Below are 18,678 nucleotides of genomic sequence, written 5' to 3' on the forward strand. Positions count from 1 at the left end.
TTCATGTAAACTTGAGGATAAGTGAAAGGATAAGTTGGAAAAAGAATGGGGACAATTAATAATGTTTCTCAAAAAAAGATGGTGTCTGGATGAAGATCTGATCCAGATGGTTCAATGATTTTGGGAATGAATGTACATATGGTGGATCAGGATTTGAAGATTTTTCAATTGAAAATGAGGTTATAGATTTTATATTTTTTGGAGAATACGTTAAATATATACAATCTTGGGAGTAAAAGGAAATGGAAGCGATTTTGGGGGTGGCTTTTTTCTTTGCTCCTTTACTCTCCTTTATTTAAAAAGGATAAAGTATAGGATTTGTGGTTATAAGAGATTGTATATAGACATTGGCAAGAATGCAATCGGAAATCAGTTAAGCAGCACGAAAGAAGATGAAAAAGACAGGAAGTAAAGATGCTAAGAATAGCTGGCGATTTTGTTATTGTAAATGGTAAATAGATATGTTTTGTTTGGAGTATGTAATGTGGATATTAGATAAAAATTAATAAAGATATTAAAAAAATTATTTTGAGTGAGTTGCTGCAGTACAGGCATTTAACCACTGCACCATCTGTCCTTAATCCATTCTAATTTGGCTTTCTGGCCCCCAAACTATTTCCAGGGTATAAATATTGGGTGGAAACAGCCCATCTTTGGACTATTTTGCAAGCAGGTAGGCATGCTGTTGGTTTGACCAAGCTAAGCCCCTTGGTGTTCCTGCTACCCCTTTCTTCAACTGCAGCTACTGAGCCTCCTCATTCCAGATTCTTTTCAACTGCACTCAGGACTGCTAAAGTATCATCCCTTAGCAAAGCCTCGTGGCTATTCACTACTCCCACCTTTGATTTCCTCAGTCCCTTGTGTGTGAGTAAAGGCTTGTGTGTATGTGGTGTTTATTTCCCCTCAATAAAGTTTTATTTATTATTTGAAATCCTGTCTCTGGAACTCTGTGTGATTATGAACTCCATAAAAGCTACCTCTGAGTATTCCTTGCCTAAGAAAACATTATGGAATTCATGGGGTTACCATAAGTTAACAGGCCACTTGAAGGCACATACTGTACACATACATGAGGTGGACAGAGGTCATGGTGTTCATGTTTAACTTATATATCATTCAATAAATCTTTTATTTTCTACCATTGTGTTTGACTGTTTTCATTAAAGAATTGAAAGGAGAGAACTGGTCATGCTTTGCCACATTTAATCCACTGATCCACACAACTATTTATTCAGTATACAAATCACTGTGTACAAGCTCTAGGGAGGGATACTGAGGATAAAACGGCAAGGTGAATGGCAAGCGCCCTAGGGTTGGAACTGCAGAGCCAGCCTGGATATGGATTCCATCAGAGGAGGCTTTATTATTGGAATGAAAGATAAAATAATTAAGAACATTGCAATGTAGACATCCTAATCACACCCTGCTTTGTCTGGCCTATGTGCTAAAAGGACTGTGGACATTGTGCCCTGCATAAGTATTCTCACTGATACAGGGTCTAAATCCTGTTGCTCGTCCCACACATGCAGTCAATAGAACATTTGGAAATCTAGACTTATCAAGTTCCATTTGATTCACTGAGTCTACTTGTGTCACTCACAGCCCACGTGTGATCCTGATGCACACATTCACAGCTCAACCACTAGCTGCCAAATGCAACACTCACAGCCTTGGCAGTCAAGTGTATACTCAAAGCTCAATTCCTAGCTATCGAATGTAACACTTATGGGCTATCAGCTGCCAAGTATAGGTTTAGATATGAAGCTTCTGGAATGAGCACTCAGTTCTGGATTCAAGAAAGGTTTATTTTTTTATTTATGAAAGTGAGGTAAAGAAGAATAAAAAGCATAGATTCACAATTCTATCCTCCAGTTCCCAACAAGCAAATATAAAGAACAAAAGGAAAGGAAAGCATACATAAACAACTGAATGCAAGTAACATAAAGGGAAAGGAAAACAAGCACACACAGTAGCTTCACACAAGTTAACTTATCAAAAGATAAGAAACCAGACACACAGCATCTCTGCCCAGCAGCACACCATGGCAGAGCACTCGCACATAGTGTCTATGCAGGGCTACATGCTTGACTGTGAGGCAAAAATCCTTTGATCTCTACTATCTTATATTCTCTTTCTTATAAAGCTGCTGAAGCATCACATCATCTATCCTACAAAGGGTTGGCCCAAGGAAAGGGGGAAAAGGCTCCCATGCCAACTACCAAGTTGTTTATCCATCTCCAGGTGCTGGGATGAACTGGAACATCTTACCTTTTAGTGCTGGAATACCAGCCTCCTCCCTCCTGTACCATCCCAATACAGAGAACTTTCCCACAACAAGGCCTAGGCATATTTACTATTAAATAAAATCGGAACTATACTTCTACTAAAACCATAAACTCTGAGCCCCAACACTACTGAAGTTGGGCCTAACAATTATATTTAAGCTTATAATTGTAAGGTATTAGAAACTGAATTTAGATTGCATACGAACTTCATTTGTTCATTAATTCATCTATTTCCCACCTTGTTGTTCCAAACAGGAAACTCAAGGGAACTAACAACAACAACAACAACAACAACAATAATAAGCATGAATACATATAAAACTATGTAAAACTCAACAAAACAAATATAATTAGAAGTAATAATATTTAAAGTCAGACACAGAACACTTCAGAAGGCAACTCAGGCAATTGATATATCTAAGCAGTAGAGTATTGATGACCTTTTTTGCCTAAAGGTAACAGTGACAAGCTACAGAAGACTGCAGGACCTGGGGCACTGCTGGCATCCAGTCCAAGCTGACCAGAGACAAGAGGCGTGGTTTTCTGAACAACCGTAGAGCAGGTTCCATAGCAGAAAAACAGGAACCACTGAGGTGAACAGTCAGAATCAGGGACAAGTTGAGATATAAGGCAACAAAAATTCAGGAAGACCAGAAGCAGGTATGTAAATAAAGGCAGGTAAAGGTCAAGATCCAGGCCAAAATTCAGGAAAGGGGGCTAGGCAGGGTGCTAAAACTACAGACAAATCAATCAGATGGTGATATATAGGGCTTGATGGGTTACATTTCATCCTGGCAATGTTCACATCCATTTTTGCAAATGTAATCTTGCTTTTAAATTACTAGTCCATCGAGATTTGTGGCCCATAAAAGGAAGTAATTTTCCACGTAATCCATCATAAAATTTTGGAACTTTCCACCACAAAATGTGATGGTAGTCAATGTGGTAAATGACTTTCACCACATAAGAAGACCTAGCTGTCAATAGCTATTAGCCATGTAAGCTTAGTGGAACATTCATGCTCAGAGGCAGTGTATCTGTGAATGCTGGCCGCTGGGAGACAAACAGTTAAAATGAGCTGTTGTTGTTTTTCTTAACTCATTTGTAAGTTGTCCACAAGTATCAGGCTATCCACTGTTGGAAACAGGATATTACACTAGCTCAGTATTCAGTTTGTGCTGGGGATGGGCAAGAGGTTTGTTTGTTTATTGTTATTTACCAAAATTTATAGATTTCTTTTCATAGCGAAGATGAAAAGAACTTGAGATTTAAAAAAAATTGGGGTAATCTATAGATATAGGGACTTGCATGCTTACCTCCTAAGCATCTAAATTTGAATTCCAACATATTCAGACATGCTAATAATGAATTAGGTATATAACTTCTTTTTTGCAAGTGGGGGAAGGTTTCTCAACTTTGTGACAGGCAAGTGTCACATATTAGTTTTACTTGTTGAATATGACCAGCACAAATGTGCCAAAATTTAATTTTTGAGCTATTTACCAAAATTCTCCCATTTCATATACAGGACAAAAAGGACTTGAGATAGCAAAAACAGCAGAATTTCTCATCTCTACTTTAAATTATGTTGTTAAATACTTCCAGATTTTCTCCTTTAATTTCATAGGATGTAAAGGAAAATAAACAAAAGTCCACTGAGCAGCAAAATCTTAGACCCTTGGAAGAAAGCAAAGGAAAAATCCCAAGATGGACTCCTTTCAGAAGTGTGTGGTGAGTAAGATTAGTGATAATCGTTTAATTTCTTCTGATTAGATACCAGGGCTACCTGCAATATAGGTCTTCTTGAAAAGATCAGAGTGTTAAACTGTATCAGAATAGCAGCTAGATAGAAAGAGAATGTTAAGAAGACCTTCTTGGGAACTGCCCAACTAGATCATGCAATTCTAGGTTGGCTGATAAGATGTAGGGGCTAAAACACTGGTCGAGCAAATATGCCGCCCCTAATCTTCAGCTTGTGTTTCTCAAACATCCTCACATGCCACCTGATAAACCACTTTTGAAACTGAAAGGACGTCACAAGGTTTGTGATCCAGGATGTGCTGAACAGATCAGCTCCAAAATTCCAGTGGATGCTCTAAAGCCCTGGAGCACATCTGAAGGAGCTTTTTACATCTTGGCTCCAGAGTCAGAAGAACAGTGACTTAGATGTCAAAGGGTCCATACAGACAGGCCAAAATAAAGCTGCTTCAGGTCACTTTGGAGGTATGCTGTTTAAATGATGCATGTGTCCTAAGAGGCCAGAAGCTGCACCAAAGCTGCACTCCAGTCCTTAGGACTGGAGTGTGGTTTTAGCATGGCTTCATGGCTTCACCCATGTCTATATGGGTCCTTAGACACAATATGTTAGCTTTCTTAATGTAGATTGAGGAGCAGGGTTCCTAGGGCTGCAAAACCAGAACTTTTAGATTAGTGGGAACAGTTACATTATCTTCCACTAAAAATTGCTTAGTTGCAATTTTTACAGTATTAGTAGGTTGGAAATGATTTTTCCAAGCAACTGTGGGTTTTTGTGAGCATCTGTTGTACTGCAAAGCACTTTGGGGTACCTTGGTTTCAAAGGACCGGTTATGGCCTATTAGTTTTACTCTTCCTAGTACATCTACAAAGAACTGGTTTGTTGATGTGGATAAACATGGCTGCTTGGCTTCTTGGACTTTCTCTTGGGAAACAATATGAGGACTGTGAAGTCGAAGGCTTTCATGGCCAGCATCCATAGTTTTTTGTGGGTTTATCAGGCTATGTGGCCATGTTCTAGAAAAGTTCATTCCTGACATTTTGCCAGCAACTGTGGCTGGCATCTTCAGAGAATGCATTCCCTGAAGATGCCAGCCACAGATGCTAGCAAAACGTCAGGAACAAACTCTTCTAGAACATGGTCACATTGCCCGAAAAACCCACAAGATAATATGAGGACTGTCATAATCAAAGCTTGTATTTCAAAATTTGAATGCAACCACTAAGAAGAAATTATTTAATGTATACTGAAGATAATCTTATGAAATTGAGAAAGAGATAATATTTTCCAGGATTAATGTGTGACAGGAATTAGCAGAAAAGACACAAATTAATTTCACCCAGATGCTAATTAAAGGGCTCATTCCCACTTACATTTAAACCATTTTGCCATTCTCCTTCACTCCATGTCGGTGAATCGATTCCAAAAGGTCTGTCGTTCCCACTATGAAAGTGGATCTTTTCATTATCCCCTTGTAATCACTTATTTTTTTGTGCAATTATCATCTCCAGTAGTTTGCGCCACTTCAAAATGCATGCCCCTCCAAAGTGTGGTAAATATAATTGTTTTGCTATCTTTTCTTTGTGTTACCAGTTACTTTTTCTTTCACTTTTGGCTACAGGATGGGATACAAGGTATAAAGGAAGACGTTGTTCACGTTTTTCAGAATAAAGATATTCCAAAGCCTGGGGATATGATCCAGTTTCAGATGCCTCTTTTCCAACATTGGGGCATCTATGTGGGAGATGGAGATGTGGTTCATTTTGCATTGCCAGGTAAAATGAGGAGGAAGAGGAGAGTGCATAGAAAACATACACCAAAACATGAGCATAACAGTGTGAGACCTTAAAGGAAGGGATCAAATAGATTAAATTCCCTAGCTCCTATTGCCACTTTGGTATTGATTTAAAACAAATTTGGCTTTGGCAAATCTTAAACAGAGCAGTAGCTTGAAGCAAAGTCTCTATTTCCATTTTTTGCTGTATTGTAATCATTCACCAAATGCTGCAGGTAATATGCAGTTACAACAGTTTGGACATAGAGGCTAAACATTAAGCTCAGGGAGTACATGCCTTTTTCGCCAGCTTCATATCACTCTTAGAACTGACTCATGAAAACAAGGCACATTCCCCCCACATATCTTGTTTTACATAGGAAATTGCTGCTTTTGTGGGATGCTGCAGTAGCACATTTGGTGGTGTACTGCAAGAGCTATATTGTAGCCCCTGGTGGGCTTAAGCAGTTGAGATGCCACATTCCTCTCCTTGGAAATTGCCCACCAAAAAGACTTATTTGTGTGTGAGAGTGTGTAAGTACAGATTGAGCATCCCTTATCCAAAATGCCTGCAACCAGAAGTATTTTGGAATATTTGCATATATATATAATGAGATATCTTGGAGATGGGACTCAGATCTGAACATGAAATTCATTTATGTTTCATATACACCTTATACACATTGCCTGAAGGTAATTTTATACATTTTTTAAACAAAATTTGCACATGTTATAAATGGGAGTCCTTCCATTTATCAGAGCCTTCTCCCCAGATAAGCAAGGGGTAAATGTGAGAGGAGATTCAGATACATTTTTATGAGACTCAGTGACAAGATAGCAGTTGACCAATGGGATAGACAATTGGGAAGAAGTGGAAACCTTTGAAATAGTTTTGGGCAGAGATTTTAGCAAGCCTTGAGAGGCACAATGGGGACAGAGCTGAAACAAAGAAATATCTGGAGCAGGGATTGGAGACTCCATTGGGAAGTCTGGTCAAAGCTGTCTGGGCTCCCAGCTATCCCATGAACATCAAAGATCTGTATGATTAGGAAAAGGTACTAGCCAGTCATGTTAGGATATTTTTTTTATTCTTTTCTTGGTTTGGCTGAAATGATTTATTATGTAACTTATAATTTCTATCTGTGTCTGGAAGACGAGATGCGTCTTCATGTAAGAGATATCTTTTTGCTATAGAATTAGAATAAAACTCTTGTCTTGGAAGTATCCCTCTCTCATGCCCCTCTTTCATGTCCCTTTGCTCAGTTTAATGGAGGGGGGAGGACAGTCTCTGCAGCATCACAGATAGAAAGTAACCCCAAAATAACTTCCTACTGAGTTAGTAGGAAAGGGGGGGGGCTCAGTTCAGTAGGTGGTGCCATCTTAGTGTGTTCTCAAGGGTCCCATCCAGCTGAGACAGAAACAGGGAGAACACAGAGAACCCATGAGAGCATGAAACAAAGTTTGAATATACTGAACCATCAGAAAACAATGATATCACTATTTCAGCCACTTGTGAAAAAGGTTTTTGGTTTTTTGAGCATTTCGGATAAGGGAGGCTCAACCTGTATGGCAAAATGCATTATCTCAGAGCATTATGTGATATGCAATCTTTGCATAAACTAAGCATCTTATTTTGTATCTTCAGCTGTTAAAGTTATTCCACTGAAGTTCAAAGTCCGAAAAGCACCAGTGAAGGATGTAACACCAGTATTGACCTTTGCTGTGTACAACAAATATGATAAAGACCATTCTCCATTGCCTCCCGATCGTGTGGTGAAAAGAGCCGAGCACATGGTGGGCAAGGTCATGAAGTATGATGCTGGGAGAGCTAACTGTGAGCACTTTGTCACACTGATGAGATACAACATTGCTATATCAAGGCAGGTAGGTCTACAACACATCTTATTTTTTGCTTGGGCCTTGTTCTGACTTAATGATAAACTGGATTGTGTAACTTCCTAGAGCCAGGGAAATTCCTAGAACCTAGCTAACTAAACCTTCATGGTTACAGACACAATTCACTCTGACAGCGTAATAGATTGTAACCCTATGAGAGTGACCCAGTTTCCTCTGACATTCTCAAAGAAATAGATGTTGTATAACAATGTTATAAGGCTACAAAGAACTGAGGTAACATGGGTCCAAAACACACTGCAGAAATAATCTAGTTTGAGACCATTTGAGAATTGTAGCTTATTTTGGCATCAGAGCTCTCTGACAGAGAGGGCTAAATGTCTCACAAATATAGATCCCAGGATTGTCTAGCACTGACTCAGGGCAATTAAAATAGCCTGAAACTAGATTATTTCTGTAGCGTGTTTTGGACAACAGTTTCTAATGGTGCAATGCAATCTACTAACTTGGGAACAAATCCCATTGAACTCTTTGGGACTCACTTCCCAGTAAGCGTACATAGGATTTATCAGCTAGGAAAATCCATGCTTCAGGTAGCTACTAGTCCCTCACCGGGACAAAGGCAACATAAAAATGCAGTCAACTGTTGTGGTTACTATGCATGCATCTACATGGGCCAAATAAAATAGTCACATCTAGTTTTCACAGCAGTCTGTCCAAATGACATACAGAAAGACTGGGACCGAAGCCAGGCCTTTTCATCATCGCAGGCTTAATTCCAGAAGAAAAACAGTGGGGATTTATCTGTTTTGAGTGGTAAATCCGGATATATCATGTGTGTGGATTGCACTCCATCGTGATGCCAGCGTGAGGCTGAGATAGGAGTTCAAAAATAAATACATGGGGTGAGAAAAAATTGAGAGTGGCCACAACCATGTGGACACACATACTGTGATTATTGAACTGAAGTACCGTATGTTAGAAAGGGAGAACTGTGCAGACGATCCTTCCCAACTCACTTTGTTGTGTGTAGAGAAGCCTGTGGTTGCTGTGGTTGAGGGTAACCCGAAGGTAAATTGGATTTTCCTATCAGTAAATATGTGTCCTATATCTTACTTCCAGGATTAGATATGGCACATTTCTGAACCCCCGTTGTTGGGGAATACAAATTGGAGGGTATCACAGAACACACCACCTGTTTGTGAGTTTCCTATAAGAATTTGGATGACTGTAGGGGCAGTAGGGGCAGAACTCTGACCATAAGAAGAGCCCCGCTGGATCAGATTGTTCTAGAACACGGTACAAATATGTTAAGTGACTTCAGCAAGCCATTGCTCTCTCAGGTTCATTTTGCTGTATGCCATTTGAGAAAGATTTCAGGGAACATTACAGGGGGGTGGTAAAGATTTCTGAGAAGTATGCAAAGCGTCGTAAAATAATGAACACATTTCATCACAAGTGGGGAAGATGAATCTCTCCATAGCATTCACTATTGGCAATGCTGGCAAAGTCACATAGAAATTGCAATGTAACATGAAGAGGACCACATGTTTCCTGTATTAAATAATACCAAGTATTTAATACCTTGCATTATATAATACCAAGTATTTAGTAAAAGGAAATGAGGGAGAAAGGGGACCCTTATGAAACTTGGGACATGCTTTATAGTCTACTTTATAGCATAGGCAAAGCCTGTCCCAGAAAAGGTCACACATCCATTTCTAATATTGCATGCAAATCAGTTATTTCCCCCACATCATTCCCTGCTTTAATAAGATCTGAGCCTGGAATTTTTATTTAAAAGCTAATGCATTAGTTAATTAGGATGGGGGGGGACGGGACACAATTGTCCTTACTTATTTGTCCCTATCAAAGAATAATGTTTTGTGTTACTGGTAACATGAATGTATTACTTTCAAACTGAGATGGGAAGTATACAGTGCTCCAAATGTTACTGGACTGTAACTCTCAACATTCTACATCTCTTGTTAAAATGGATGGGGCTGCTGGGAGCTACAGTTCAATGATTGGGATGCGGTGGGGTACACAATTCCTACTCTTTGCAATACCCCCCCAATAAAGCTTTGAACAAATAAATGTTATTCAATACACAAAACCACATTTACTTCATTAACAGCAATTACATCAGTCCACATTATTCAAAAGGTAAGAAATAGTGGTTAAATTGAATTACTTTCAAGCTCTAAGCAAGTTATGTTGTGAATCACTGCCTTACCTAGTGCTACTTTTTTTTAAGGCAGAGAGGTTCAACTTTACAGTAGATCCAGATTTTGTGAAACAGATCAAAAGATGGCTAGCTGAGATCAATGAGGAGGGAAACTGGTGAGTGTATCTTAAAACTTCCAGACAGAGGTAGGTGGCTTTTACAGCACTGAACTCCAAACAAAAGCTTTCCAAATCCAATTCATCCAAACTCCAAAGCATATGTTGCCTCTCACCTTATAATGAGACAAGATAGAAAGGGAAGGTCCTTGCTATAGCGTGGTATGATTTGATTTAAACAATGACTCTTTTGAATTGCCTGATTGGAGAGCATATTCTCTGCTACCATTAATGATTATGCAAAGGTTCTGATTTCAGCAATAAATCACTGCTCTGTCCATGCAAGAAGGGAGTGTACCAAGATAGCTCATGAAGAAATGACTAGGCAAGGTCCAATCACAAGGTGAAGAATATTTTGAAGGTGACAAGCACTTGCTCTGTACATTCTTACATCAGTGTGATAAAGTCAGGTTCTGGTCACCACAGTAAAATGTAGCACATAGATTAATTCTCCCCTTCAGAATGCAGTGGGTTCCTGCGGGGTGTGTGTGTGAGACAGACACATCTTCCAACTCCCAACACTTGTCCAGCTGTTCTAGAACTTTTCTCCTGTCAAAAAGGCACACATTGTACAGGTGGAAAGGAAGATCCATTGGCATTATATTTAAGTAGTTTCTCAATATGAGGTTTCAAACCCTGCACTTCCTTAATCTGAACATCAGGTATGTTGTAGTTAGACATCAAAACTTGTAATTTCTTGACACTTCATAAGCTGTTTGTGAAAACAAATGTATTCCAAATGCATACATTTGTATAGTATTAGAGAAAAATGTGTACATTTGAAAACCTGACATTTAGGAAAATGAGCATGAAAATACACAGGACAGAATGGACTTATCAGTGGGGAAATGAAAATCTGAGTGCAAAATTCATCAATCCCTAGCAGTGGAGAATTTTTAAAAACAGATTAGGAATGGTGCAAAGATAGTAAAATAACTGTTCTTGCTTGTTCATACCCAAAATCAGCTAATATCTTCAACTGGCAGAAAGAGATTGAAATCTGCCAACTAGATGTCAAATCAATGTCTGATTCTTAAGATTTCGTTCTTATCATAACTACAGTCATACCTTCAGTAGGCAAGGTCATTCAATGGAATGTCACAGATATTTGGCATGTACTACACGTATTGAATCTTTATCTCCCTTTATTATTTGCTTTTCAATTCCAGAGTAAACAGGAAGAGTTCATTAGAGCAATTGATGATTAGAGGAACAGCCAGATATGCTTCAAACAGTCCTTTTCCACTCAAGAGTTCTTCATTTTCCTTCAACTGGAAATCAATACTACTTCAGCTAGAGAATGTATTTTGATGGCATAATAAACCTGAGTTAACATGCACAAAACACACAAGCAAGACCTTGATTTGGGTGGATCTATTTTCCTAAGACCTATCCAACTCTGAAGCTTTGTAATCTGAAGTAACACCTGTATCCACACCAGACTCCCAGTATGTCCAAATCAGTAATCAAGTCTGGCTTTTCAGGTGCCCCAATGTCTCAGGTGAATTGGGTGCTAAGTGGAAAGCGCACCCTTTACAGTGGTAGTGCTCCCTTATACAATTTCCTCTGCTGAGTAGCCCGCTTGGTTCTTATTATGCAATCTTTTCAACATCAAATAAAAACCATTGTAATTTAGGCCCTTTAGCCTTTTAAACTGTAACGTTTAATCTGCTGTTTCTACTGTTTGTGTCTGGGGATTGTTTGAACTGACAAAACAGGATTTGTTAATGTACACCCTTCTAAAAAAATCTTGGTTTCCATATTAAATGCTACATCAAGATGTAAGGTAATCTATGCTTTATTTGCTCAGGTTGTCTTAGGTCACACTGGGGATATCAGAAAGGCTGAGGGCATTATCACACCAACCTCTTTCTCACTGCAGTCATGCTTCTCTATTGTGCTACATCTGGGTTACAAAAACCCTGGAAGATTTTGCTTATAACCCCAATCAATAAAATAAAACAGTAGTTTTAGCACAATAGAGGTCAGTGGTGAGTCACACATAACCCGTCTCCAGTGCATAAAAGCCTTGTCATGCAGATCATGGATACACTGCCATGGACATTAATCACATACACAATTCCTTTTCTTCAGCACCTTATTAATTGTGACTATACAAGAATGTCTGGTAAGTGAGATTAGACATCCTGACCTACTGGAAAAATAGTGAAGCTCAGGGCTTGGCCATAACAAACATAACTGAAAACATTCCAGAAAGTTTTCATTTGTGATTGCTTCTCACACAAGCACAGTATAATATAAAAGGATGAAGCTTCTTGGGATGCCTTCCCCCTAAGCACGGCACCATAAATTTTTTTGTAGCATTAAGGCTCTTCAGTGATGGCATGTCTTGGGTCTCTTTCTCCACCTGACTCCGTCGTGCCCTCCTCCTCTCCATTTTTCAGAAGTTCTCATTTTGTTTCAGGGCTTGACCCCTTTCCTGCTGTTAATCTGGAATTGGTTGACTATGAGTGCCACTTCTTGTCTTCAGCTGTGATTGAGCGATGTCAGCTAATGCAGTCTGTATCTTTTCCAAGAGCATATCTCCACGATAAACCACCTCTTCAAGACGTGCAGCTGCCTCGTGGTTCTCTTCCTCCAAGCGATATAGACTAGCAGCCTATGCAGTGAACAAGACAAAGTTAGCAGCATTTTTGCAGAGAACTCTGAGCCTGGGCTGAATACACTCTTCAGAGAGAAAAAAGAGAGGCATGCAAGAGTCTCTTACATTTACCCTATGAGCATCGTATATCTAAATGCTTTTTAACACTGTATGTTATTACATATTTTATTAACAGGCTGAATGATTTTGAAGAACCTCTGTATATTAAAGAGTTTAATTTGCATGAGATGACACTTTCCAAAAATGTATTTGTGTACCATCTTTAAGATACTGTATGTAGATCAGGAGCTTTAACAAAACATCAGCAATTAGGCCAGTCTTCAGTTTCTATTCTTGGGCAAGTTTTTTGGTCTCTCAGCTACAGAACTTGGATGCTACAGGTTATCTAGGACCATTTAAGTTTCAGCTTTAGGATTCATTATGGAATGAAAATAGCAGTGGAGATTTTACTGGTTTGTCGGTACCAGGGGTTAGAAAGGAGGATTGTGTCAGAAGAACCCCAACTTTTTAGTTTATTCTCTGTATCTTCATTTAGAGACATCTTGGAGATCCTAAACAGGTGTCTAAGAATGGCATCGGACAAGGTTGAGGACCCGCCAAAAAGCAAAGTGCATCCATATAAAATAACAGTGATCTGGGCATAAGAGTTCATCCTGTTCTGGGATAATGCATCCCCTACAGATTCTCAGTCAAGAGATGCTCCTGGATTTAGCATTGAGTCTAGAGATTACAAGTTTCTCCCCCACAAAAGATGATGCAGCAGCTATTCTCATTCCTGGAAAATGGTACCTAAATGTGTTCATGCACTTTTGTTTATCTCACATCTGGATTGATGCAGTGTTTTTTTTTAATGAATCTGCCTTTAAAACATTAACCTTCAATTGGTTCAAAATGCAGCACCCAGATTGTTGATTGGAATTGGATACCAATACGCATTCGAATCGCCTATAGAAATAAGCTTAACTGGCTTCAGATTTATTTTTTTGCCTCAATTCGATTAATACCTTTAGAAATGTATATGGTTTAGCTCTAAGATTTGATCTATCACTATGTCTTATATATGTATGCCCATCCATCAAGAGCACTACTGGAACCCTCTTGTGTGTCCCACAAATAACTAGCACATGTTTGGTTGGGATCAGAAAAAAGGCTGTGGAATTCTCTAATAGGGGTAGCTTGCCTTGCTCCTCTGACAGACTTCTCACACAAGGCTGATCTTTTTTGAAAGGTGCTTACTCTATAGGAAGTTGTTATGACACTCCTGACACAGCTTAGGTTCTACTGCAAACTGCTTCTTAAATTGTAGCTAGTCTGCTTGAATTTATTTATCAAATATTGGTGTTTGCTGTTGGGTTTTGCCTTTGGCTACTGCTTTTTAATGCTATAATGGCTGCCTTGTTTTGCTGCTTTCAAGCTACCCCTTAACATTTTATGGAAAATATTACAAGAATTGCTTAAATACATGTTTCTAGATTTAAGGAAAAATAAGAATAAATCCAGCCAGAACAAATGTTATCAAGACTAGAACGTTCCTGTAAGAAGTCGTTATGTTCTTCAATAGCTTGTTTTGAAAAGTGACATAGTACTAGTGAAATGCTTACTTCTTATATGACATTGCCTTAACATCAACAAAATGAGCATCCATCACACTGACTTTTGATATAAGCAGCTATATAGAACACAATTCTGCTCAACGAGAGTCAGTCCTAGAAAGCATGTATGTAAGTGCAATGTAAATCTCTCAGTTACAAATATCAACACTGAAATGAATAAGGCAGCCTGTTAAATTGTTGTCTGCTAATTTGTATTCTAATTGTAATCTACCTACCTGTTAATTTTTTTGGTATACTGCCAGAAAAACCCTTTTAGACACGCTCCAAAGGTATTCTAAAGTGCTTATATTGCTTTCATTTCAGGATGGAAAACAACAGTACACAAAACACTATACTCTTACCTGTAATGTGGCTGTTGATTCTTCACTGGGCAAAGAATCTATTAAAACATCAATATCCTTTGCAGTTCTTGCAATCAATGCAGCAAAGAGTTGGGCATATTCTGCAAAAGCAATAAAATATAATTAATACCCACTTTATCGTTTCATTTCCATAGAAGCCTGACAATTTTCAATAGTACCAATAACCATATAAAAGCAACCCAAGTCAAAGAACCAATTTGAGACAAATAACTGTAGTCATTCAGGATGTTCATTACATTAATAATCTCCAACAACAATTAGCTAATGTTTAGGCAAATAATATAAAGCAAACTGACAAATACAGATAATCAAAATACAGTGCACTCTCAGCTGGTTCCAGGACTGACTGTGGACACCAAAATCCATGGATGCTGAAGTCACATTATATACAATGGTGTCCCTAATATAAAAAGGCAAAATCAAAGTTTGCTTTTGGTTTTATTTTCCTGTGTGATTATTTTCGAACCATAGTTTGTTTGTTTCATGGATGAATCAGGTTGGCTCAATGTGCGGATCTAGAAGGATGACTGTACATATGATTATAAAACAATATTAAAATTACAGTTATTTGGCATATGTTAAGAACCATTATTTAATGAACCATCCCTGTCACTCAGTATGCAATTTTGTTTGGCTCTGAAGATGTTAATACTCCAAAAGCCATCACCCTCAGCCAGCACAACCAATGATCATTAAGATGAGAGTCGTAATCCATAAACAAATGGACAGTCACACATTTCTATTTTTGCAGTATGCTAAAATGAAAAGCATATTGAGCACCAACAACATCAGCCTCTACTAAAATACCCAAACTATGAATTATGCGAACAAAATCTATCAGGAGTAATCAAATTAATGCACTGGTGACTTTCTGTGAAAGCTCTTTCTTCTTAGACAATGAACATGGGTTTCCTCCCTGAATTGCCCAGTCTGGTTCTTTGGAACATTCCCATCTTGTTTGGAACGTTCATTTGATGAACAAATCTTGATGTGGGCAAACTCAACCATGTAGGACAGTGATGGCGAACCTATGGCACGCGTGCCAGGGGTGGCACTCAGAGCCCTCTCTGTGGGCACATGTGCTGTCGCCCCAGGACAGAGTTTGCCAGAGTTTGTTACTAGAAAGCCAGAGGGACATGGCACTTTGCAATAAATAAGTGAGTTTTGGGTTGCACTTTGGGCACTCAGCCTCTAAAAGGTTCACCATCACTGATGTAAGTGCAAACTAACTGCTTCAGAACAAAGCAACTCTACCCCTCTCTCGACAGTTTTGTTTTTAATCCAGCCATTGCAGTTTGAAAGAATATAGATTAAAAATGTAGGACCCATAAGAGCAAAAGCTTTCACCTGTTCCTAAGATGCAGTCATTCCATCCTGGGGTGGATTACTCTTCATCACTTAAGAAGAACAAGTTTTTACAGTGAATCACCAATGCATAATTCCCTCCCAGTTCATAGAAGTAAACTAACTGGAATGCGGGGCATACTAAAGCCCAGAAAGTCTGGGAGTGGGGGGAATGGCTCCTTTAATGTAATAGTGACTGGAGCACTTTTCTACTAAATGCTGCCTCAGTCTATTTATGCTTGCCAATTTCTTATTGTAGGAATACTTCATGCTGCTGCACTACATATCTCCCGAAGCCAAGAGTTTGCTCCTATGTGGCTGAGTTTGCCCACACCAAAGTTTGTTCATCAAATTGTAACAGAATTATAACAGTATAAATGTAACACTAGAATATAAATCTAGATTCACATTTCATTTTAAAGCATTTCCCCACATTTGGCTCTTAGATTCATCCCATTCCCCTCACATCCAAAATACATTTGTCCCTCCATATTCACTAGGGTTAGGGGCACAAGACCCTGTGAATATGGAAAAACCGCAAATAACAAGAACACCATGTTATTACCTGAGAGGACACCTCTCTAGGAATCTCTAGGTCCTCCAGTGCAACTCTGTGGTCAACGTCTGACAGACACTGACCATAGGACTGTGCTGGAGGAGCTACAAATGCCTAGCAGAGTATTCTCTCTATGAATCTCTAGGTCTTTCAGGGCAACTTTTAATTAAAGCTGACCATAGAGTTGCACTGGAGGACCTAGATATTCCTAGAGAGAGCATATTAATCGTATCCATGAATAATCAAATCCACTAATATCAAATCTGCAAATATCGCGGGATGAGTGTAATGTTACAGAAATAATAATAAGGTTCACTTGCCTTCTGTAGGATTTGCAGGCTGATCCTTGTTTATTGCTGTTTGTATATTGCTGAAGGATGCAGGTGGGGCACACTGCTGCAGTACTCCAATAGCATTACAGAACTGATCGGCCAGCTGTAATCAATAAAATACGATTAACGTACAAATTAGCACACACCGCACTCAGGCTGAACATCTCACAAAACCACAACTCACATGGCATGGAGCCATGGCAGTTAAAGAGGTGTCAAACTGGATTGCTTGCAATGCAGATGCCGCCTTGGTATCACAAATAGGGAAGCGAAACATCACAAACAGAAAGGGAAGAGAAAGAAAACAACAACAACAACCTTATCCATCAAAGGTCCTCAAAAGTCAACCCCACGAAAGATGTCTTGCCTCAAGTATTTTAATTTTAAATTAATTTCAATTAGCATTTTATATTGTTGTTGTTTTTATTTTGTTATGTTTTTAGGGGAGGGAGGTAGGTTGGGGGTTGTCCTGAACTTTAAATGTCTAATGTATTATATCGTTATTTTTATTTTCCGTAACCCGCCTCGATCCGTAGGGAGAGGCGGGATATAAATAAAAATTATTATTGATTATTGATTATTATTACTGTGCTACGACTCTGTGCAAAGAGAAATAACAACCTCAAGGAGACCTGACCAAAAAAAAACCCTTTAAATTAATGGATGGCAATGGCATTTAGGGAGTATTTTCACTAGAAAAGCAGACTGTGGGGTCTAACTGAGGCCATCTCCACTAAATGGTAACTTCTACCCAACTGCTCTGGAAATGGATCTATTTGGCAACCAGCCTCCCTTCCACATATATATATATATATATATATATATATATATATTGGACTACAACTCCCAGAAGCCTCAGCCATGTTGGCCAATAGTCTGGGATTCTGGGAGATGAAGTCCAAAATCCTCCTCTTTCCTCTCCTTCCAAAGAACCAGAAAGAGAAGCTTCACAATCCCAAGGAGAAAAGGGGGAGAAGGCAAGGAAAGCAACCACCCTTGGCCCCAAGCCTTCTCTGCCTAGGCAAACCCACCGAATTCACCGCATCCTGCAACTGGGTGAGGCGGTCCGCCATTTTGTAAGGCAGCTCCCTAGATTAGAGCTACCAACCCAGCCCTCCTCCTCTTTTAGCACCACTCACAAAACCGCGCGAGAGCGCTGACAAAATCACGCGAGAGCTCTCGCCCAATCACGAAGGTGGAGTTACTAGGAAACGCTCCAGGGGGTTCTCTTTCTGGTCCGACCCCTTCAGTGGCCCGCCCACCAAACCTTGCCCCTTTAAGAGATCCTGGACTTCAGCTCCCAGAAACGCAGACTATTGGCCAATGTGGCCGAGGCTTCTGGGAGCTGAAGTCCAAAATCTCTTAAAAGGGGCACAGTTTGGGGGGGGGACCACTGCAAAGGTTTCAAATTATAATGATCTTTTCCTTGCCTCTGTGGTGGAGAGACAAAGAGTCCTCCTAGTGTCCCCTCTGTCAACCTGGAGGAGGAACCTTTGCCCGCACTGCAGGGATATTCCAGTTTGACCCCACTTTAACTGCCATGGCTCCATGCTATGGAATTCTGGGAAGTGTAGTTTGTTAACTTGTTTGATTCAGGTCATGTCAAATTATCTGTTTAGGAATGTAAACAATTTGGAAATGGCTCCTAACTTAAAATGTTAACCCAAATACAAGGAAGTGCTGCAATAGACAGTTTGAGGACAGTGAAACAAAACATATATTTTATTGATTATGGTATTTATAGACAAACATATAAACAAAACATATAGATTGATTGATGGCTACACCCACAAGGGATAGAGACGTATGCTAGGATAGCCAATGAACACACTGGGG

The 18,678-nt window shown here is 39.3% G+C and overlaps 2 protein-coding genes across 2 annotated transcripts; one reads left to right on the top strand and one right to left on the bottom strand.

The window, feature by feature from the left end:
* The first annotated feature begins 5,446 nt into the window (after positions 1-5,446).
* LOC149312447 (phospholipase A and acyltransferase 1-like) lies at positions 5,447-11,220 on the top strand. Its single transcript, XM_089527203.1, has 4 exons — positions 5,447-5,470; positions 5,663-5,816; positions 7,461-7,699; positions 11,182-11,220. The coding sequence occupies exons 1-4, from the start codon at positions 5,447-5,449 to the stop codon at positions 11,218-11,220; spliced, it is 456 nt and encodes a 151-aa protein (XP_089383329.1).
* On the bottom strand, positions 11,140-17,952 carry MED21 (mediator complex subunit 21). Its single transcript, XM_089524649.1, has 4 exons — positions 17,874-17,952; positions 16,831-16,945; positions 14,590-14,690; positions 11,140-12,632 (listed from the first exon to the last, which is right to left on the bottom strand). Exons 1-4 carry the CDS (start codon positions 17,913-17,915, stop codon positions 12,459-12,461), a joined length of 432 nt encoding a protein of 143 aa, XP_089380775.1. The 5' UTR covers positions 17,916-17,952; the 3' UTR covers positions 11,140-12,458.
* Positions 17,953-18,678: the final 726 nt, after the last annotated feature.

This window comes from Sceloporus occidentalis, unplaced genomic scaffold, assembly GCF_023333645.1.
Source record: "Sceloporus occidentalis isolate IW3139 unplaced genomic scaffold, rSceOcc1.0.p SCAF_5, whole genome shotgun sequence".
Taxonomy (NCBI): Eukaryota; Metazoa; Chordata; class Lepidosauria; order Squamata; family Phrynosomatidae; genus Sceloporus; species Sceloporus occidentalis.